Here is a 23,406-nt window from a genome sequence, read left to right as displayed (position 1 = left end):
TGTTAATAAAATACATAATACCTTGCAGGGTTAATAGTACGCTACTTTTGTAAAGCTTGTTATAACATCGTCTTGTTGAGAATATCTGTTGTTTTTATTCAACTCAGTAGTTTTTTTTTGCTTGTTTGTTTTTTTTTGGCTCCAGTCTATGTTGGTATTTTACAGGGACTGGTTGTGAGGTGCACTTTTTCCATCCATTTCGTGAGTTTATGTTTTACCCTCTCTTGGTGAGTCATACAGCATTTTAGATTACAAAACAGATCGATCATACAGAGCTGGAGGGTTACTATCTATTAATAGGTATGCTCTCATATCCAACTTTTTAATCCTGCTGTTTATGCCCACATAGAACACTGAGGCCTGCAAAACACGATGATGTAACGGGGTGAGCAGTTTTAGATTCTAGCAGCAAACATGAGCATCTGATCCCTGCAATCTTTATGCTGTAGGAGTTTTAATCAAACAACGAAAGCCTGTATGCACAGGCAAGTGTATTTATGGTATAGTGTGTGTGTGTGTGACTCCACATATCATCATATCAATGTGTTTAATGAATTAATGGTAGGAAACCTACAAATAAACACATTTTTGATCATGTGCTTTTATTGGTACATTAATTTGCTGTCAGTCACAACACTGTTCGCTGCTTCTGTTGCCTTTTCTGCTGATGCTGTCTACACAGGCACAGACATGAAGACACACACGCTCAATCTCTCACCCTCTAAACAAGATCAGTAAATAGGGCAACCTAAGCTGATGACTGTTGCTACTTGCCACATATACACCTCGGCGTTCTAGTCAGGTGGTTCTCATTAATAACATTTACACTTTTCAAACGTGAATTTAATGGCAAAATAAACAGACAAAGTCCTTACATGAAATATGTTTCCACTGAAGTCCCAATCCTGGAAAACGATTCGCATTCCACCCCACAGTACATAACCTCAAACAATTATGAAGACATCCTTTTTCAAACTAGCTTATTTAATAAATATAGAACAATCTCTGGGTACTGTAAGTGGACTGTTTGCTTATTAATCTGCAGAGGTTCCACAACACGCTTAAAAGCTTTCAATGTGTCACTGCTTCATATCACACAGACGTTGTTCCAGTGCATACAATTGATGATGGATAATTTCCCTGTCGATATGCAACCAGATAAATATGTTGTATAAAGCTAAGAAATAGTTTTACTCTGTCAAGACTTGTATAGCACTCTTAAAATAGGCAATATTTCTCCATAAATAAACATAAACTCCATCTATAAACCTATATCCATTCATAAAACACTCACCAGACACTTTTTAAGTTCTATTAACCAGCACATTTCAGACTGTTGTTCTATACCTTTAAACTGGCAAGATTAATCATGTGATGTTACGCCAACAAGAAAAACCTCCACGCAGAGACATGAAAAGATTTGATTGGCTGAAACCTGTGAATGGAAACGTTAATGATTAACATTCATGTCACAGCACTGCAGTTTCATTCAGTCCTTGCTTTTCTTTCAGCTGGTGCAGTGGCAGACGGTGCCACTTGAGGGTGCTCACATACAACACAGATGTAAGCCTGCAATCCTTGAGTAATACGGGCTTTTGTCATGAGGCACGATGTTAACTTAAGAAATGTGAAGATGTGGTATAAATCTGGGGTTAATCGTCTGCTCTACAACGGAGAAGGGAGTTTCCAACCCTGCTCTGTTGAATCAGCTGTTAGCTCAGTGATAAAATAAACAAACCAATAAATTACATACATTCAAATTAGTAATACATTACACGTTGATATGCTAAAACAACTGCACAACAGAGAATTTGTGTTACAATATGTCATTTTGTGAGCTTCTTAGTTGTACAGGTAGGAAACTTACAAATAGCAGCAAGACGTCCTATGGCCAGTGATCAAATTCAATTTCCCATCTACAAACTAAGGACCTTACCTGATAAACTCACTCAAACTAGGATGAACACTGAAAATAATACATTCCAAATGCCTGATATGCACAAAATGTCAGAAAAAAAGGTAATGATTATCCATCAGTCATCACAAATGACCAATATTCTTATCTTAATGTGGCCACCCTTATAATAATGCCATTTTCTGTCCAACACATATATTGTCTTTGTCCCTGTCTCATTTCCTCCAAAAACTTTGTTGAAAGAAGAAAGACCAGGAGAGGCAGACACTCATTTTATAGCTTTTGGATGAACTGAGGTCTTTCCCACGATCCTAAAAGACCCTTTTGTAAGAATATCAGGTCTTCAAGTAAAAAGCTGAGCTAATTCTATACACAGTGCTTAATCATAATGACCACTTTGTTATCAAAACACGATATGAAAGTGGTAAATGTAGTCACGGGTCTACAGTATTCCCATACCTGACTTTTCTAAAAGAAAAATTATAAAACCACAGATCGTATCAGAAGCACAGGTCTATCCATATATAAAGAGTATAGTCAAACTAGACAACAACTATCATGCCAAGTCTATGTTTATGTGACAGGCGTAAAGATAGTCATGAGAATATTTTCTTACTTTGTAATGTAGTCAGATAAATAATTGTCTTTCCATATGATTTGATTGTCTATAAACTAAATGTAGGAGAGAGGCACCAGACTGTAAAGAATGAACCAACCAGTAAACAAATAAATAAGTCTCTCTATATAAATATAAACTCTAGAATTGTCCAGTAACTATGGAGTTGGTCAGCGCTTGATCGATGCACACGGATATAAAACGGCAGTCCTGGAGCAAATCATTTGTTCCGATCAAGGATCAGCTTTATCGTCCCTTTGGCCACGAGGCAGGAAAGGTAAAAGTAAGCCCAGATCAGCATCTAAAAGCAACTATACCAGTCTATAAAATGCGCATAAAAGAGAAAAGGCACAGAAACACAAACCCACTGTCGAGTGGGGCGAACTGAGAGCAGCAGTTGTTTGGGAGCACACTGGATGAAGCTGCAGGTCTGCAGGCAGCAGATGGGTCGCTTACTTGCAAATGTCTGGAACAGAGCAGAGATGTGTAGGTTCGCTGCCTCCTTGTTTTGTAGAGATGGCCGAGTCCTTCCGTTCTTCTCCTAGATACAGGCGTGGCCACAGATATGTCAGCCACAGCCACATTCAGGGGATGAGAAACCAAGAAGAGAGGGCTCAGTCATGTTGCTGAATGCACCCCTGTAGACAAAGAGGCTTCTTCATTTGAGCGTAACTATCCCCTAACATACACTGAGCACAAAAAGCTGCTGTACGCGTTGCTGTGCAACATGTCTTTCAGATTAAAATGAAGCGGGAAGCCACTTTATGCTACAGATGTAGTCCCTTTATTATACAACTCATCCTATTTCATCACACCTGACTTCTCCTGTGTTGTTTGATTTGTTGCCTTTGAATGCGCAGGTTCTGTCTTTTTACCAACCGGCTTTGCCACAGTCATATTTGATGCCACAGACTCTTTACTCTCTTGCCTCTTCTCCTGTTTGGCTATATCTCCCGTGTTGCTAGTGCTACGCTGATGGACAGGCGTTGTTTTCACAGGGATGAGAGCTTTTCCCTGGGGCACATGAGGGTCATCCCCTATGTTGACAGTGAGGTTGGTGTAGAGTGGCTCCAGCTCTTTGGAAAGGAGCTCGTATGTCAGAGAGTTGAGTCCATCAGAGCGCCAGTTGAGCCTGGTCCTTTTCAGAAGATCAAACCTATAGTGACAAACATAAAAACACAAAACATTAAAGGAAATCTCGTGATTTGCTTTCTTGCTTTGAGTAGTACGAGAAGATTGATGGCAATCTCAAATCTGTTGTGTAAATTTAAAGTTAAAGCCAGGAAACAGCTTAGCAACAATACTGGAGGCAGGGGGAAGCTGGACATACACCCAGGCAGTACCAGCAGCTCAGTAAGCTTTAGAGGTGTTGGCTGACACATTTAGTTACTTTTGACAGTTTAGCTGTTTCCCGACGAAAAGAAGAACAATTGTGGTGCTACATCTTTATGTTTTCAAGGTATTATCCAGAGTAGACAAGAAGAAAATATATTTTTTTATATCAAAAAACACTAACGGGGCAGTAGAGATTACTGGCAACACAAAGCGAGAAGAAGAAAATCTGAACCTCACCAAAACAGGATCTAGAAAAAAATTAAAACAACCCTTACTGTAAAAACTCTGCAAGTGAGCAGCTGAATAACAAGTTGGGGCGAAGAAACATAATTCTGAAGCCTATCTTTAGCAGGAATTAAGCCAGGACAAATATTAGCGGTGCAGAGTGAGTGATTGATCCAATTAATACCCATCTGTAATGCCATTTCTTATCTGCTGGTTCAAAAACATCCCTCTAGGGCAGATACACCAGGAAATCAGATGCCCCTACATACTTTCTGTGTGTCTGTGTTGATCTGTACCTGCGTGGATTTTGCTCATTGCCTCTGTCTCCTTTATGCTTTATCATCTTGTAATGGCCAATGGCCACTGGAGGGCGCACAATCTTCATGCCAGACAGACGTACTCTGGAAAGGCAACAGAAACAGTGGGTTGTCAATAAAATTATGTAGAAAAACTGATGAGTTACTCAAGGCAGTAACACAACTCAGTTAAAGTACATGTACTGTAGCCTCTAAGGGATGTTTAAAACCAGAGGAATAAATAAAACAAAGTGTGGGTGACACATGACAATGCAAACTTTTATGGCCTAAAGGTGGTGGAAAATACTGTGGTTCCCTTTTTCCATCTCTGGAGCAGTTACAGATTGTGCAAGCTCTTGAGTTATGATTTTTCTGTTGCATTTAGGGTCTCATCATTGATTGCTTAATGCTACAACAGATAAGACAGAGAGAGGAGAGAGAGGACCACAGACATTACTTGAGCATGAAAACTAGTTTAAAAACTTGTAAACACACAGCCCAGCCTAAAACTGTGAGCTAGTCCATGCCAACATACTCACACGGCCCACTCCAAGTGACACACAGCCAAGCCACAGCACTGGGAGGGGACGTGAAGATGAAAGATGATGTTAGGACACGTAAAGTAAAAGTCAAAGAAAAGAACAAGATGTTCAGTGAAACTGCAAACATAAGGGGAAAAAAAAAAGATGAATGATGAAATTGAAAGACAGTGAAAAAGTACGAGAAGTGGAGAGGATTAAACGGATGTTGAACAGTTCACTCTGTCAGCCTCCTCACCTGGCAGCAATGTCATCGTCCTCTCCGCCCCAGCCCCAGTACTGGTTGGGGAAACCATTCATCTTCATGTACTGGTCTGGGGTCACTGCAGACACCCCACCAAAATACTGTGGGTACGGCAGCCTGGGAGGACCATATCACCAATGCACAATCTTGACATTAATGTCTCAGCACGACGTATTTGACGTGTAAGTCTATCCAACTACACATTTGCACTGTGCATCTACCTGTATCTGAACTTGTCCATGGCCACAGACAGATGTGTGGGGAACTGCTTGTGACACGTGTAGGTGTTGTGGTCGTTCTCAGGCAGCAGGTCAACGTCATGCAGGAAGATGCAGCTCCAGTCTTCGTCTCTGAGGGCTTCCCGCACCCCGACGTTAAGCAGCTTGGCTCGGTTAAAAGTGCTATTGCCCCACTAAAGTCGGAAAATGGTAAGAATAACACAGCACACTTTAATGTATTCATTTAAACAAGCACAGTCTGTCGATCGGCTAAGAAACATCATCTATTTCTGTTTTTAAAGTACATTATGACTTATAAATGGTCTTAATTTGTAATATTACATCACAATGTGTACCTTTAGAGACATCTACGGTAGACGTGCAGGTTTTGAGACATCTGAGCTTAGTTAATTAAACCTCTCTGCTGATGGTGACCATTTTAAACGTATTGCAGCAAAGGTTTAAACCTCAGACACACTTTTCATAAACCCTTTGCATAGAGAACCAAACCACTGTGTGTGAAATGAAACTTTAAGCAATACAGAGGCAGTGATTGGCAGAATAGGCCCTATGGAGCTTTACAAGCAATTACAGCAACTACAGTAACATCTGGTGACTTGTAAAACTTGATTTTTAATTGATTTTTTTGTTTTTATTTTTACAGTTTTCGTGTAATATCAGTGCCAGGAGTCCAAGGAGTCAACATGTTGACTTCAGAAACCAGCACACAGGCATAAGCTCACCTGCTGAACTATATAGATGCTGTAGTGGATCTGCTGCCTCTGCAGGAAAGGGTGGAGGTGATAGAGCAGGGCACGGAGGTGCGTCTGCCGGTTCCGGTATGGTACCACTATTGCCGTGTGGTGGCGGGGTTCACAGTCTGGAGGCCGGTAGCGTCCGCCTGGCAACACAAGCGGATTCCTCTGTCTGATCTCCTCCAGAGACATAGGAGGGGAAAGATGGACAGACACAGGTCCAACTGGAGATAAAGGAAATAGAAGAGATACTGATTATGAAACTTCTCTCATGCCTGTGTTACATATATCAGGATGCTTTTAACCCCTCTCCCTCACCCAGCAATGGGGACGGGATCTGGCAGTCTTTCAGTGGTGGTCCAGTGGCGGGGGGTCCAGAACCAGAGTTGTGAGACAGAGGGGGTGGTACTCCTAGATGACTGAGGTTGGTGTAAACGTCGTGAGGTCGAGAGTAATCAAACTCCGGCTCTGTGTTATGCACCAGGACAGACACCAGTCCTCTGAAGCCCCCCAGGGAGAAATACAACACAAAGGCAAACTGGAAGCCCACCAGCAAGGCTAGTGTGCACGGAGAGTCCAGAGAGCGGCCACAGCACGCCATAATAAGGTTGTAGAAATACAGTGAAAGCTCACTGGGGGAAACTGGATGGAGGGGAGGGAGGAAAGTAGCTGGATGGGGAAGATGGAAGAGGAGGTAGGAAATGAGCAAGGAGAGACAGAAGGAGAGGAGGGGAAGGAGCTCTGAGTTCAGGTTGAGACGTGCAGATGGTAGGTATCCATGGATTGGAATGGATAGTAGTAGTGGTGAAGCTCAGTCAGCACTGCCATCACCTCCTGACCATAGACGTCACTGGAAGGAAAGAAAACAACAACAGTTACCGCTCCTTATCATTATTATGATTATTATTATTATTATTGCATTGTTTCAGTACCTGCAAAGATCAAATTAAAGCCTGTGCTACACCAGGAAGGGCTCACTCCACCTCTCTCCTCCTCGTCCTCTTTTCATCATCAAGCTTTCTGTAAGAGAATAAAGAGTCTTAATGAGGTAGCACATCTGCCCCTGAACTGCAGTGTATCACACAAGTTATGGAGTGACAAGCAGCTGTCAACAAATGTCATGTGTGCTTCTTTATTTATAATGGCTTATTCTCAGCTGATGCCTGCGGATCAAATGAATCCAACATCACAATCACACGCTGTAACAAACCCTGAGATGCTGGATCCACCACTAAAGGAGGTGATGATGTTTTCCCGACACAGCAAAGGAATCAGCGGAGGAGAAACAGCGCTATGGTTATCACTAGCCTCCAGTTAGCTCTGCACTCAGCCTGCTAGCCTTTCAACACCAATCGTCGGGCCTACACAGGCAATCGTGGACAGTATTTACATGACTAAGGCTAAATGTTAGTGACATTAACGCAGCTGGATCGCTGGGTACACGCTTTCTCCGCTCGGCTGTTTCTCAGTTCACTGTTTTCTATTCTGAGCTCGGTTCAAGCTGCTGCACCAGCCGACTCACCAGCACATCCCTGCGACATTTCAAATCAATCCCCCGGCTTCCTCTGAGAATCGACGGGCCCATGTCACTCAGCGGGAACGATGGACCAAAAAAAAAAAAAGAAAACAGACTTTTTCCCCCCCAGATGTTCGTCCCTCCTCCTCCTCCTCCTTCTCCGCCTCCTCCTAATCTCTCATTTGAAGCGGAATCAGTCGGTAGCTGCTTACGGAGCTCTGCAGACGCGCTCGCACGCAACGGGCATCGCCGCGTATCCGTCCGGCGTCAACACAGCCGAGTGCGCTGGAGCGCACGGCGGTGACGCGCTACCGTGTTTGAAAGGGAAAGTCAGGATGTTGACAGTGATGTATGCATGCATATTGGACAGAAAAGACATATTACTTACCTGGATGCTAATTTAGTTAGGAATATAGGAAATATGTTGGACATGCATCGTGTGTGTTTGTCCTCATGTACCAAATCAAATTCCCAACATCCCTACATCTTGTAAAAAAAAAAAGTATAGGGTTCATAACATAGAGCATAAATACACTGCTTCAAATAATTAAAGGAGTAGGCCTACCTTTTAAATCAGAGTTTAGCATCAGGTAAACTTCTGGGATATTAATCTGGTCAGTTAAGTAGCAGAAGGGGTTGTTAATCAGTTTCAGCTGCTTTGGTGGTGTGGCAACAATGAGACGACCCCCAAACCAGGAATGGTTTTACAGGTGGAGGCCACTAACATTTTTTCTCTCCTCATCTCTTCTGACAGTTTTTTCTCTAGTTTTGTGTTTAGCTAGGGTCAGTGTCACTACTGGTAGCATGAGGTGACCTGGACCTTACAGACAGTTCAAGTCCTTCAGGATGGCACATCTATAGGTACCATTGCCAGGAGGTTTGCTGGATCTCCCAGCACAGTCTCAAGAGCTCAGAGACAGGAGCCAGGCAGTTACAAGGAGAGCTGAGCAGGGCTGTAAAAGGTCCCTAACCCATCAGCAGGACCCGTATCTGCTCCTTTGTGCATGAAGGAACAAGATGAGCACTGTCAGAGCACTATATAATGAGCACAGGTGTGAAATGTCTCTAACCAAACAATCAGAAACAGACTTCATGAGGGTGGCCTGAGGGCCTCTAGTGGACCCTGTGCTCACTGCCTGGCACCACTATATGCATTTGCCATAGAACACTAGAATTGTCAGGTTTAGTGGTGGGTCAGTGATGGTCTGGGGAGGCATATCAATGGAGGGATGCACAGACCTCTACAGGCTAATCAACAGCACCCTGAGTGCCATTAGATGTCGGGAAGAAATCCTTGGACCCACTGTCAGACCCTGCACTGGTGCAGTGGGTCTTGGGTTGCTCCTCCTGACAACAATGCCTGGCCTCATGTGGTGAGAGTATGCTGGCAGTTCCTGGAGGATGAAAGAACTGATACCATTGACTGACCCCCACGCTCGCCTGACCTAAATCCAGTAGAACACCTCTGGGACATTATGTTTTGGTTCATCAGCTGCTGCCAGGTTGCATCTCAGACTGCCCGGGAGCTCAGTGATACCTTGGACCAGATCTAGGAGAATATACCCCTGGGGACCACCCGTCTTCTCATTAGGAGCATGGCCCGACATTATCAGGCATGCATACTGTACAAGCATGTGGGGGCCATACGAAGTTCTGAGTACCACTTTGTACCATTTTGAGTGGCTAGAATGAAATTTCAGTAAAATGGACTAACCTGCTGCATCATTTTTCCACTTTGATTTTCAGGGTTTCTTTGAATTCAGTCCATAGGTTGGTAATTTAAATTTCCATCAAACGATGTGGCATCCTTTCATTCCTAAGACATTACCCAGACCATATCAGTATAAATATCCAGCGGGAGTTTTATCCCCTCTGAAATCTGTTGTGTTTTCAAAGTGTTCATTAATTTTTTTGAGCAGTGTACAGTTAGTTAGATACGAAATGCAATCTGACTTATTGCAGTAAGTTTACACACAAGTTTGCTAATGCTACATGTGGATGATATCATTACAATTCTTGTTCTATTTGAAGAGCTTTTATTTTCTGTATCATTTACTTATAGTTAAACGTTTTGCACATTCCTCTCTCATCCTCTTCTTTTTTTCTGTAGGTGTGTGTGCTCATCCGGGCTGACAGGTATCCATGGAGGAGGTAACATGACATTGTGAGAATAATTCCCACTGCAAAAACAAATTAGCCTCAAATTTAGTCAGAATGTGAACGAAAATGTGCTACAACCACTCAAGACATTGTGTGGCTATAAAAAGTCAGACTCAAGGTTTATTTGTACTCGGTATTGACCGTGGCTGACGCAAAGACTATTTTTGCTTTATTGTCCCTTTAAAAATACCAAATGAAATGCATATGTTAAAAATTCTAATGACAAATGCATGGCTTCTAATACACTACAATATGTCCACAGTATTAAAATATCATGAAGATTACTGTGTGTAACGTGACCATGTGTTCAAGCGTGGGCTTTAAAATGATATATTTCTTTTATGGATTCTTGTTTTTATAATTATTATTAATGTTTTTTTTTTTTACAAATTGTAGTATCATCCATCAAATGCTTTCCACGTTTGATGTAACCTTTTATTTCTCACACAGCATCCAACCCAGGGGCATCAGTTGTTCTCTGGCGTATTGCAGTAGGCTAAAAATGTCTTTATTCACATGCAGCAGTAGCTTGTCAGATTACAGGACAGAGACAGGACAGAATACTTATGGCTAAAGTAGTTCCACATAGTGTAGGTCTACCAATGTAAACAGGCTTACCCCCCAATAACCCCGAAGCAGAAAACGCATAAAAGAAAAACTGTGCAAACAATGCATCAACACTACTATTATCTGTAGCACTATGTGAACACACTGCCTTCATTGTCTCAAAGCAAAGCAAATGTGTGTTTTCTCTATCTGGGGCAAACTCCCACTACCTCAGTGTCCCCTCAAGGAATACTGGATTAAGTTATCATACAGACAGCTGTTTAGTAAAGGCACAGAATGGACTCCATACACAGGCACACTGGTAGTTCAGTTAAGACAAGATGTTTAGCTCTGATTGGGGGAATTTCAAAGTGTACCCTTTGGCCTGTTAATCATTTGACTATTATGATATGTACACAAATACTGTTCAACTAATGATGAACATGGACTGAATAGTTTTTTGTTTGTATATATGGTGTAAAATTGCCCCAGTTCTGTGACTAGTTGTTTGCATTATACAGTACAGTATAATTAACGAGCTGAGGGTACAACGGCTTCAGACCAGTGAAACAGGAATAACGTGATGGGTCTCCCAAATCAGCAAACACAGAAAGTCATACACAGCACCTTTTTATATAGTATATAAGAAATCTATTATGAAATCTAATTTTCTCACAATCTTAACCAAAATGTTAATAAGACAAAAATGACTTTTATCACAATAAGCGCACCATTGTGTAAAAAAATTGAATGAATGCTTCACAAGTGTTCAGTACTCTTTTTCATCAATTTGTACAGGGGGAAAACATTCTTCTCACACAGTTTCATTATTTTCAGATAGCAAAACTTTAAAACCCTTGAATTCAGAAACACAAAAACCCAGATAAATTGCTGCGAGTACGTTGCTTTCCACACCCTCCAAGTTCTGCTACTGAATGTTTCACTTCTCTTTGTTTCATCACTTTATCGCTCACCCTCTCGCCAAAAAATATTAATTAGAATAAAAAATATTCTTCTGAATTATTAACTCTCTATCCCCTATCTCTCAAGTGTTTTCAATATTTAAATTATCTGTTCCTCCTCCACCACCACCCCTCACTCTCTCATCCTTTTCCACATCTCCCTGTCTTTACTTTTTGTAGTTGCCAAACTGAATGGCCAGCCTGTCGCTGACACAGCGGAACGTGGCAGGCTGAACTTCCCAGTAGTTGACAGGGTTAGCAAACAGGCTGATGCCGTTATAGAATGTCCTCTTCATCCCGAACCCTCGAGGGCAGAAGTCATCCACGCCCACCTGGCTGATGTTGTTGGTGTGAAGGTAGACCACCTGGAAAACAGGAGTTGCAAAGCAGAGGGTGAGCAGAGCATCGTGTAAAATATCCCCTCTAAGATGTCCTGCATGTTGGGTCTTACCTGTAGGTATTTCATATCTGGGAGCCCAGTGGGAACGCGAGTGAGGCGGTTGTTGTCCAGATGCAACTCTCTCAGCATGGGCAAGTAGGACAGACTGCCGTTCTCTATGTTGCGAATATGGTTGAAGCCAAGACCCAACCTGGAAAAAGGAGGGAAGCTGTGAAAGAGGCTGAAAATAGTGCACTTCATGGTACATTTAGCTAACAGCTCGAGAACTGGAGCCACAGCAGCCTGGCAATAATCACAGCAGAAGTTAGACGTTTGTAGAAAGGAGTTGGCAAGTGAGATGTGATAGAAACAAAGGAAAGAAGACAGGGTATGGTGAACTGGCAGTGCTATGTTTCTCCTTCTGAAGTGCAACCTCAGTGTAGTTCATATTGGCACCTCTAAGGGGCACTGCTGACTGGGAATGTGTATTTGTTTTCTAACCACAGGATGATAAACAAATACATTTTCAAGAAATGAAAGTAGTAAATATTAGAAGACAGAAGGGCGGAGGATACCTGTACAGGTTTCTGTAGCGGCTCAGGTCCTCCAGTTCTATAGCCTGGATCTGATTGTGGTCCAGGTGAAGTTCATGGAGACTCTCAGGGAGATCTAAGAGACAGACACCAGACCTGTAATGCTGCAGTTGACTTTGGATTTTTGACTGGTAAGTGTCCATTCCCTTTCATTTCCTGTATTGCATATTGCTATATGGACACTTACGATGTAAACTGATATTTTGTAAGATGCATTTAGTCCCCTTCTTGGAGTTGGATTTTGAGCTCACTCTTGTATTTGTCAGTTAAGAGTTACGCTACAACCAGACACAGAGTGACACAGACGAGTTGTTACCTTTGGGCACACCAGTCAATTTGGCCTCTGATATACGCAAAAAATTCAGTTTCAGTCCCTTGAAGGCTCCAGGTTCAAAGCCGCTGTTCTGAATGGGGTTTGCTCCCATCTCTGCAAGATAAAGGGGATATTTCTTATAAATCCAACAACCAAGTGGCAAAGGCAGTGATGATGAGCACAGTACTGCAGAAAAACTACATTAAAATGTACTAAAGTCATCAACATTTCTGACCTATGCAGTTCATGCTGCGTAGTCCTGCAAATGCACCAGCTTCCACCTTCTTGATGCGGTTCTCATGGATCCTCAGCTCAACAAGAGAGGCAGGCAGGTTCTTGGGGATAGTGGTAAGCAGGTTCTTGGAGAAGTAAAGCTTTTGCATGCTCCTTAGAGGGACAAATGTTTTGGGGTGGACTTTGGAAATAAGGTTATTCCTCAGAGACAAACCCTGAAACAGCAAAGAAGGACAGTCCAAAGTCAGCACCCATTTTATTCAGAAAGAGAAAAAGAAAGCAAAAATGATACCTAGGATGTGCAAGAGCTTGTTTTTTTATTCTACACTTTATATTGAACGTGTTTGAGTGATTTAAAACAGATGTAGCATCAGTTCATCACCCAGCAGACTGTCTCTCTCTTGTGTTTGCTGGAGAATGGAGACAGATGATGGCTGAAGTGAACAGACTTTATAAAAGATGTTATTGTATAGTGTCGTGAGTTTCCTAAGCTGCCAGATTTAATATTGCTCTTGGTCAGCACTCTAGAATATAAGTCAGGAGGGGCAAAGCCTTTCTGCTAAGAAAGCCTGATTACACCCCTTTGACTTCAGGCTCAAAATGAAATACAATTAAAGCTCTCAGTGCGAAGGGCAGAGGAAGGAGGAAAAGAAAGGAACTGAACCTCCAAATCCTTGAGGAAATGGAGAGTCATAATGACATACACTCCTGATGCCAGTCCAAGCTGTGCTGAGACCAGTGCACATCCTCAAAAGGTGCTGTGCCGATGCTGAAATGGGACGTTATGAATGTGACCGGGCTGTGTGCGTCTCTTACATATAAGTTAGAAAGTCCTTTGAAGTCATTCTCTCTAAGCTCAGTGATGTGGTTGTTCTGCAGGTCCAGGAACCTGGTGTCTGAAGGAATATTCTTTGGCACCTCCGTCAGACCTAGAGACAAGACCAATAAAAACACAGAAAACACTCCCACATCAATTCAAATGAGCACTTTGGGTCTCCTGGTCTATTATTTTAATGAGAGGTGGGCATACGCACAACCATGTAGGTCAAGCAGCATATACTAAGATTACTAGTTTGTCACAGAGAAAGACATGCACAAACACACTGAAGCACAAGTTCCCCCCGCACCACACTGACAGACAGACACCAGATGTTTTCCATTTGGTTTCCACTTGACATAAGTCACAAAGGATTTTTACTTAACTACCAGATGCAAAATCACACATAAAATAAAAGGGGCACAACCCTGACACATACAAGCTGAGAAATACAAGCTGTGTGTGTGTGTGTTAACGTGTGAGATGTGACACTTTCATTGCTCTCGGGAACATAAGCGACTTCATTTTGGTTTTTCCATGACAGAAGCACCTGCTGGGAAGCAGTGAAAACGGAGGGAAGGTTTGTGGTTAACAGCTGTGATGGTCATAGCTCTGTATAATATAATATTGTTTAGTGAGCAATATATTCATACAGACTAATAATGGGTTACAGCGAGAGGGCGGCATCAAGAAATACACCTGCATTATTCCATTTGGAGATATTTAGAGGAAAATGACTTAGCACACGCACAAACAGAGCAACCAGTGATCATTAACAAAGCCACATGACAGAGCCACGTGGACAAGTGTATCACATGTGGTAAGTGGTGCAGACAGGCCACCGGTAAGCGAATCCTTTACCAGACTCGACCTCATCTGGACCGTGACTATGATGCAACCAAGCCTGCTGGTGAGAAAGCATCAGCTGTCCCACTGGGACCCAGTTTACCGCTTCACCACATCTGACCCACAGGACTCTACCCAGAGCTGTCCATCCAGAGTTAAGTTTAGATATATGGCTTTGGCTGCACTGCGCCACACCCTCCATGTCACCACACAGGATCAAACCCTCAGCTCACTCTGAATCTAAACCTCATCTGTGCAGCGCTGCGAGATCTGGTGCAGTGACTAAAGAGAGACATGAAACGTTATGATGTACTTAATCTAAGAATTAAATAGTACTGTAAATGTATTAGTCTGGGACAAATTGACAAGTTTCAATCATAAATGCAGTGTAGGGTTTAAATGACTGCATAAACCAGGCTCTCTTGCCATCGCTTACTTTGCTGAAATGAGCAAAAAGAAAGTTCTTACTGCTGCTGTGAGAGCAACGTGACTCCAGCAGTGCACAATGTTACCAGGTGGATTTGTGTGGTAGGAAATTTTTACCATCCAGTCAACACCTGCAGCTTTCAAAATGCATCCTGCCAGCTGGACATGTGCCTGCACCAAACCAAACAATATAATAGAAAAAAGGAAAAAAACTTTCACCAACACCATTATTAACTGAATCCCTTAACCCTCTGAAACCCAAACCACAGTGCTTCAACCGTATCTCCCTCAAATCCCAAAGCCTTTACCACAAACTGACAAAACTAGCACCCTCCTAAACCCGAGCGCCCTTCAACACAAATACCCAACATCGTGTAGGGATGCACGCTGACAGGAGACAGACGCCGCCACCAAAATACATAGGTTCTAAATTAGCACTTCACGTCTCGGAAATTATACGCTTCCACATTTACCCGCTGCAGAAAGACCAGAGACAGTAAATACACAGAGCTTGTAAAATGATGATTCGACAAAACCATTATGTCTAAACACGGAGAGCTTATTAGAGTTATAGAGCCTGTATGTTGTGAGGAATCTTAAGACTGGATAAAGATTCTTTGGTCCTGTAAGAACAAACTTAAGAGAAGCATGTGCTTGTTATATCTACAGACAGGAAATTGTAGAGTATGTTTATATGGAAACATGACTAAAATGAAGTCACAGCTAGACTGTAAAAGCATCATGAAAGTCTTATTCTGCACAGCTTTGTGGAGTGAATATTAATATTATTATCCTCACGTCATCTTGATTCACTTTGAGGCGTCTCTTGCCTATGTCTCTCCTCCCAAAGGTTACAATCCATTGCTTATTAATTCGCTTCTTCATCTTGAAAGCTCTTTAGACTAAATCATTGTTCCTGTCATCCTCCCCTTCTGTTTTGGGTGTCCATTAAACATCCTGTCCCTAAAACAACATGAAATAGCTGTTTGAGGACACTAAGGAAATTAGACACGTTTCAACTCCTCCCTTCAAAGTGTCCCTTTTTTTTGTCCCGCATTAATAGAGGCTCTTTGTCTCCCTCCTTTTGATCCCTTTCCGCCTGTTATTTTTTCATTCTTTCTTCCTTCCCTCTATGCCATCTTTCCTCTCCTGCTCCAACCATCTCTCTCCCTCTCCCAGTCACTATCTGTACCGAAAGTCTGGAACACCAAATCTCTCAAAGACTTGCTTCCCGTTGTAAAAATACACCAGCATTATCCCCACAAAGAAATTCCTCCGTTAGATAATACAACAAAGAAGATGGTGTTTATTTTCTGGAGCCGGTCATGAGCACTCACTCTCACTCACTCACTCACGAGTCTAATTTGTTTTTCTTGTTCTTGTTAACCTTCTTGCACAATCACACACTGACAAATTATGTAAAAGCATCACAAACATGCATTTCTCCGTAGTTTTTTTGTCGTCAAACATTCTCACTGACCGAGGTCAGAGCACTGGACAATCCTGAGCCGACAGTGGCAGCCGAAGGGGCACATGGACACGTCAGTGGTGGGGATCTCCTCTACGGCTGAACCTTCCTCCTCGTCCCTCATCATCGCCATCATCCCAACGCTGTCCATAGTGTCCATGGCAAAATCCCAGAAGCCTTTCTGCTCAAAGGGCAGAGCAGAGGAGCAGGAGAGCAGTGAGGCCACGCTTAAAAAGAGCAGGAGGGAGCAATGTGGCAACATCTTTTTACTTGTACACCTGAGCAAACAGAACAGAGAAAACAGGAGCATGGTTAGTCCTACTGAATAAAAAGGAGAACACTCAGTTTGCAGCTTATTATTTAACCTGGTCAATATTAATGCAGCTGCTACAACAGCCCTAAGAAATTCTACATTTATAAAGGTTATTATGTCATTTTGTAGATTACATGTGCTGTGCTGCTGAATTGTACTGTGATTTATTGATGTTGTTTCTTTCATTTTCTCCATTTCATGTATATTAATGAGGGTTGATGGGAATATGCACACATTTCAAAACAAACAAGTGAAACAAAGAAAAAAAAACTCAAAACTGTTAAATGCTGAGAGGTGCATGAAATAATTCCAGCAGAGAATTGTAAGGGAAACCGATAATGTTGCCATGTGTGGTCTGTTTTGTGCACCGTATTTAATAAGAACACAGGTGTGTGTGTGTGTGTGTGTGTTGTAGCAGTGTCAACAGGGGCACCAGCAAACCTTTTACCACCTAACAGCTTTACCCAGCCATTACTTGCAACTTATATAACTATTGGAATATTATGAAATGGTCTGCTTATCCTTAATTACAAGGCCCAACTGTTTATACCACGCCAAGTGGACCAGGATCTTGAGGCTTGTGAGGAGAAATGCAATCATTTCCTCCTTGTAAACTCAACAGAAACTGGCTTTCAAAAGGAAAAGTTGCGTGTGTCAAAGCGACAAAAAGGAAGCAGATGACAAGCTTCCTGCACATCAAGTCCATTTACTCTTCTCACAGGCCATTCGCATAGAGGAAATCACCTCTGCAGTGGAAAACCTTAATCCTGCAACCAAACAAAGTCTCCATTCATTTAGGACCTTGACGCTAGGTGTGCAGTTTGTCTGCGTGCGGGGACACATGCTCGAGTATTTATGCATGTCATGAAGCATATATCCCATGACGTCATAGCTGCGTGTGCACACACAGTGCTAAATGAGGTCACCAGACATGTAAGTATGTTCGCAATGACCTCCTAAGACTTGAGTCTAATCACTCCTCCCATTTAACCAATAGTCTAATTCCTAGAAAAACAAATTATTAACAGGGCAATTTATCCCTACAGCAGGTTAACCTGCTGTTAACCGGAGGTTAATCCTATGAAGCACAGCCCAGTCATACAGTAGATCCTAGGGTGACCCAAAACCCTATAATCTCTAACCTTGAAGTGTTGATTCCCTCTCCGATTCCCAGCTCTATAATCCTAGAGAGAGGAGCAATGTCATGATGCCAGTGTTTTAAGAGTGATGTTGCAACATGTTCGAGTTTTTATTCAAACATGTTTTCGTGGCAAATCAAAACCATCATACCGATTAGGTGAAAGCAGGAGGGGGAAGAATAATGAAACAAAAACAGAAGAGAGAAAGATGAGAGCCATTTCATTCCACCTGAGATCTCAAAGTGAAATGTTTGTGTGTTAATCTTCTTCTACTAACTGTGACACCATTCAGACACTTGGCCTTTAGCCCTGACTCTTTCACCTAATTTCTTTGTGGGGGAAATGCTTCTCATTCCGCAGTCCACAGAAAAATGCTCTCTAATCTGACCTATGAAACAACAACAGTAAAAAAAAAATAACAAGAGAAATGCACCACTCAATATACACAGCATCCATTTTTAGTCTCTGATCCCTCAGAGTTACTTGCAACTGTAACTTCTGCTCTATTGAAATTAGAGCATCATTTAGCAAAATCAGTAAAACAAAAAGCTTGTGCATGGTGTGGCCCTGACCTGGAAGAATGAATAAGTGGCCTCTGCAGTCTGCTCCTTGCAATAAAAATAGCTGCCAAATTATAACATTTTGCAGAAAAGAAAAAAACACCACTAGCCTCGGCTTGGCCCGAAGAATGAAGCCAAAAGGACACAGCTAGGGTATATATATATATATATATATATATTCAGCTTCACACAATGACATGCAGCACACAAAGCACACAAAAGAGCTGGAATATTCACAGAAGACTTATTTAAACACCTACAATTTCTGCAACTTGTGCTGTGCAACATAATGGGAGGTATAATATTGTAAATCTCAAAATGTGACACCCATGGTCTAATCTGCGGAGCCCTCTCCATTGGTCAAACCAATGATTTGGCTGCCATTTGTAGAGCTGTGGTATTGGATGAAGCTCTGCAGACGGCGGCGCAGGAGAAGGAAAAAAAAAGAAGCAAGACAGGAACAAGAACAGTCCATCATCATCTAGAGATGACGTGTAAGGCAACTCTAAACATGACATGATGATAAGATTGAACTACGTGACACTATCGAGCAGGCTCTCTGGCTGTAATAGCCACGTTTAGCCCCGTTGTGCATGAAGTCCTCTCCTGTCTTTCCAGTCAAACCGTGAGCCACCGAACCAGTCTGAGACAAAAACAAACTAAAGGGTTCAATCCTACTTGCTGGTGCTTCGGCTCTCCCCTCATCCAAATGCCAAGAGTGGTTTAATGGATGAATGGACAGCTATTCCTGTCTCCCCCAGTGTGTGTGTCTCCAAGGTGCTGGGGAGTCGGGGTGAAGACAAAAAGGATGGCAACAAAATAAAGTGAAGCTTAATGACAATTATGAGGCAGACAGCAGACAGAAAGAAAGCATGGAAGGTGTGTATCGGTGACGGCAAGAAATAGACACAGGAAAGTGTCTAATATCTAATCTGCCTGTAGGCATACATACAGTTCAGTGTCCATCCTCACCACTGCTCATGAGCAGAAAGAAACCCTTATACCCAAGCTCAGAAATCTTACGAAAAGCCTTCCCACAAAAGTGGAGATTGTTAAGCGATATTAATCCCCTTGTATTGCAATGACATGTTTAACAATCAAGGGTTCGCATACTGTGTGTAGTCAGAGTTGTCTTAGCGTTTAGCGAGGCGGCAATAATTAGTTTCCTTCAATAAAACAACAAACACACACGCACGATGTGACTGTGTGAACCTCTAAATGTGGTTGGAGCTGTCACAACAGACGAACAGAAGACGGACAGTTTGATGAAGATTTGAATTCCGGCGGTTTACTACTGGATTAGAAAATGGAAAATACTCAGGGAGATTCAGGGGTAGCGTATGGATGGATGGATGTGGAGTGACATTTAAACCCAAGCAGTGTCAGTGAAAGCGCCGTCTGGTGAACAATGCCCTCTACAAGTGAACTGCTTGTTTGAGTTTCCCACATCAGACATGTGAGCTTAGCTTTACATTTCCTATATGCACTATCCATCATGTGCTGGGTGCTTGTCAGCCCTCACATCCACCACAATTGTACTTTGATGTGACTCGAGTTCCCACAAGGCAACCTTTGCCCTTGTCAAGCTAAACAAATACATATTTGAGCTAAGCGTGTTGCCAAGAATAATCATCTGCTCAAGACGCAACTCACAAAGTTTATTCTCCCACGGCCACAACTGAGAAAGAGGCAATCACTGTTACCGCCCAACTCGTGATACGCACAACCCCAGTTAAATTACTGCCATCGTTTCTCTCAGACTCAATTTTCTTTTATATATATTTTTTTATGTTCAACCCGCTGATACTGAAGTGCCAAAAAGCCTTTCATCCGAACATCAAATTGCCGGTTTAATTTTTGTATTCAGCCCATTGGCTGTGGGCAGTTGTGTGAGCAGAGTTAAGGTGGGGCGGAGAGCCTACCAAAAGTGCCACACACACACACACACACACACCAGTACTGAAGTGGCAGATGCCACGTCAACACACAGTGCCCATTAGCATCACATATTGCTCAAAGTGATCACGGTGTCGACAGAGCACAACATTTGTGACATGGCTCCGTGTTGCAGAGAATAAGCTGAATCTTTGCTGCTGGTTGTTTTTCAGTAGTGTGGTTCTGTGTGTTGAATGGTTCTCCAGTTGTTCATTTATTCGGACCAAGATCCAAGCTGCAAAAAAAACTCTTGCACCTGCAAAAACAACAGGAAACCCACACAAATGTTTGCCTGTTAGAAAGCAGGCTGGCCCGAACACATACTCATACACACACACACACACACACACACACTGTGTGGAAACCTTCTGTATATTTTCATCCTTCTGAAAATCTGAAGTTTGGTTCCATAATGATCTGGTCATTTCACTGAACTCCCTCATTTCCTTATGCCATGTGTCCTTCCCTCCACACATATGAACATAGAGACAGACAGACACACACACACACACACAACCCAAATTTATGTACACACAGGCTGTTAGCACTAGGCGGGTTTGGTAGGGGCAACGGGTGGAGTTAACTGCCCCAGTGACTGTAATTTGGTGACTGCTATCCCTAAAAAAGGAACTGTTTGGCAGCTTGTCTCTTACCGCCAGGCTTGCATGTGGTGGCAAGAAGCTTAACTCTGCCTGACCAGAGCCGAACAGAGAGTGGAGCAACACAGGACAAGAAAAAGCACCGAATCAGTCCACAGCAGGGGGGACAACTGACCTGAGGATCCACGTCTGTGGGCCGGCGGCCAGCATTCAAAGTATTCAAAGCATTCAAATGTTTGTGCCACTCACAAGTGGGCTCTGAATAAAGACGGTAAACAGTGGTTACAGAACTATTATCACAGTTTATAGGCAAAAGTCCCTGAGAAGAATTTAACTCAAAGTTGTAACAGTGTAGAAGATCTTCTGCAGGGGGACACGGTGAGGACGGGACAGACAGGTGGACGGACAGACAGGCACAGATCAGACAGACGAGCAGGTGTAGGCTGATCGACCCGCAGGCTGGTTAATAGGCAGGCAGACAGGAAGGTCAGGAAACAGACAGATTTAGACAGACAGATCATTTTGACTGTCTGACCACTGACTGTCTCTGCTTTGTCTTTGCACACTAACCTAAGTCACCTAAACACACTGGAGGGAGATGCTGGGTACACTGTACTTGACCATTACAAAATAATACACAGCAGGGAAAGGGACGAACTATAATAAGATCCCTGCCAAACAGAGCTTCTTAGGCCACAGTTCTCTCATCACATTTCAGTCTGAACACTGTGTTTATACAGAGGCTGAATTTGAGGGCAGTGCACGCCTGTGTCCCAGAACGGGTTTTACTTGATTGGTATGTTTCACTATAATTATTCTCCCTAAATGATGATGCCGAGATGGGCGTAAAAGACCCACTATAAATGCCATGCGTTACACTTAGAGCCTAATGAGAGAATAAGAATACATTGATCTCAGGATAAAGTGAGTGGAGGAAAAAAGAAAAATACATTTTACTTAATTATAATCCCGCATAATGACATTATCCCATTGAGAGGTCATTGCGCCATCTGGTGTTAGTCTACAGCTTCTGCTGCGCAATGCTCCAAAAGATGCAACAGGTTGCACGATGAGATCCAAATGTTTTAGGAACTAATGCTAAAAACAACCATGGGATGACTTGATGTTGTGCATGGGAGTGTGTGTAAGGTGTCCACAGCTTAGGTGAAAGATTCCTCTGAGCAAATGAGCCTGTGAAGCAAACCCTGGTTGTGCCACTGCAAGTTGCAGCACATCTATAGCAGCAGCAGGAGACAGTTTATGGTCTGGGTTAGGTTTTAAATTCAGTTCATATCGTTACAATAAGTCTGAAGACATCACATTGACTTTAGGGTTTCTCACGTTGGTCCAGTATTTCTATATAAGTACTCTTTTACTAAACTCAAATCAGCCATAGAGAGGAAATGCACCGAGTCCCCTACCTTCAGGGTGTGAGATAAAATCCAAATTCCAAAATCAGTTTGAAGGGTCTTTTCTCCCCCTCTGTGCGTCCGATTATCCTGGAGACTTTACTAAACCGTCCTATATTTTCATCACATCTAGGGGTTATTGCGACATTCCCCTGTGATCCCCCGACGTCCAGCCGCAGCTCCTCCGCTACTGCGAACTTGTCCGGGCACCGCGTCTGTGTGTGCGCGTGTGTATGTGTGCGTGTGTGTGTGTGTGTGTGTGTGTGTATATGCGCGCGTCTCAGTCCAAACCGAGGAAACGACTGAGTGCCGAGGGGGTCGAGCCCATGAAGTTAACAAGCCTCTCTCCTTTTTGGATGGAGGAAATAGGAGGAAGAAGAAAGAGGAGGAGGAGAAATGGGCTGTGTTTTTTTTTTTTTTTTTTTTTTTCATAGTAACTATTACAGTAAATACGCCAAAGAGAATTTATGACAATACAAATATAGAAAACTTCAAACTGCAGTGTGTGCAATATACTGTATTGTAGAGGTGACAGTACAGTTATAACTGCAATAAAAACACAGTCCATACTATTGCTAGGGGGAAAATATTAAATAAAGATGTTCACAGGGCACATTAATTAAATATATAATTCATATTTTCATTTTTTTAGAAGATCATGTTCTGGTGCATTAACACCTTAATGCTGTGTAAGTCATAATTATCACCATATTATCACATTGTACAAAGAAATGTCCACATTTTATCTATTAATACTTGTGTTAGATAGAGTTTCTGTGTGTGTGTGTGTGTGTGTGTGTGTGTGTGTGTGTGTGTGTGTGTTTGTGTGTGCGCAGGATGTCTGCTGAGTCATATTTCACTTCTTTTTTTTTTTCCTTAAATCAAACACTATTTAATTGCATAACACAGTAACACATTTGTCTTTAATTAGCACCAGGAGAGAGCATGGTGATACTACCGAGCTCCACCAAAATCATGGAGCAAATGTATTTTGAGGACTGTGATTATAAAACATATGATTTTGTGTCTTCTCACAGTTTTCTATTAA

The 23,406-nt window shown here is 42.5% G+C and overlaps 2 protein-coding genes across 2 annotated transcripts; both read right to left on the bottom strand.

The window, feature by feature from the left end:
- Positions 1–3,292: 3,292 nt before the first annotated feature.
- b4galt3 (UDP-Gal:betaGlcNAc beta 1,4- galactosyltransferase, polypeptide 3) lies at positions 3,293–7,743 on the bottom strand. The gene is made up of 8 exons (XM_026366857.1): positions 7,666–7,743; positions 7,076–7,163; positions 6,462–6,993; positions 6,132–6,367; positions 5,392–5,582; positions 5,165–5,287; positions 4,388–4,492; positions 3,293–3,687 (listed from the first exon to the last, which is right to left on the bottom strand). The coding sequence occupies exons 3-8, from the start codon at positions 6,742–6,744 to the stop codon at positions 3,333–3,335; spliced, it is 1,293 nt and encodes a 430-aa protein (XP_026222642.1). The 5' UTR covers positions 6,745–6,993; positions 7,076–7,163; positions 7,666–7,743; the 3' UTR covers positions 3,293–3,332.
- A 2,562-nt stretch (positions 7,744–10,305) lies between these two features.
- bgnb (biglycan b) lies at positions 10,306–22,704 on the bottom strand. Its single transcript, XM_026368846.1, has 8 exons — positions 22,371–22,704; positions 16,416–16,681; positions 13,663–13,775; positions 12,848–13,061; positions 12,616–12,726; positions 12,282–12,375; positions 11,779–11,917; positions 10,306–11,692 (listed from the first exon to the last, which is right to left on the bottom strand). Exons 2-8 carry the CDS (start codon positions 16,663–16,665, stop codon positions 11,495–11,497), a joined length of 1,119 nt encoding a protein of 372 aa, XP_026224631.1. The 5' UTR covers positions 16,666–16,681; positions 22,371–22,704; the 3' UTR covers positions 10,306–11,494.
- Between the last annotated feature and the right edge of the window lie 702 nt (positions 22,705–23,406).

This window comes from Anabas testudineus, chromosome 7 (assembly GCF_900324465.2).
Source record: "Anabas testudineus chromosome 7, fAnaTes1.2, whole genome shotgun sequence".
NCBI lineage: Eukaryota > Metazoa > Chordata > Actinopteri > Anabantiformes > Anabantidae > Anabas > Anabas testudineus.
Note: the sequence above shows the minus strand (reverse complement) of the source record. Positions and strands in the feature narration are given on the sequence as shown.

Coding starts and splice junctions, on each gene's coding strand:
- bgnb (XM_026368846.1), bottom strand. CDS start 16,665: ATGTTGCCACATTGCTCCCTCCTGCTCTTTTTAAGCGTGGCCTCACTG. Junction 12,727..12,847: donor ACGCAGCATGAACTGCATAG/GTCAGAAATGTT, acceptor TTTATCTTGCAG/AGATGGGAGCAAACCCCATT. Junction 12,376..12,615: donor ATTGACTGGTGTGCCCAAAG/GTAACAACTCGT, acceptor TCTGTCTCTTAG/ATCTCCCTGAGAGTCTCCAT.
- b4galt3 (XM_026366857.1), bottom strand. CDS start 6,744: ATGGCGTGCTGTGGCCGCTCTCTGGACTCTCCGTGCACACTAGCCTTG. Junction 6,368..6,461: donor GATCCCGTCCCCATTGCTGG/GTGAGGGAGAGG, acceptor CTTTATCTCCAG/TTGGACCTGTGTCTGTCCAT. Junction 3,688..4,387: donor AATGAGCAAAATCCACGCAG/GTACAGATCAAC, acceptor TTGTCACTATAG/GTTTGATCTTCTGAAAAGGA.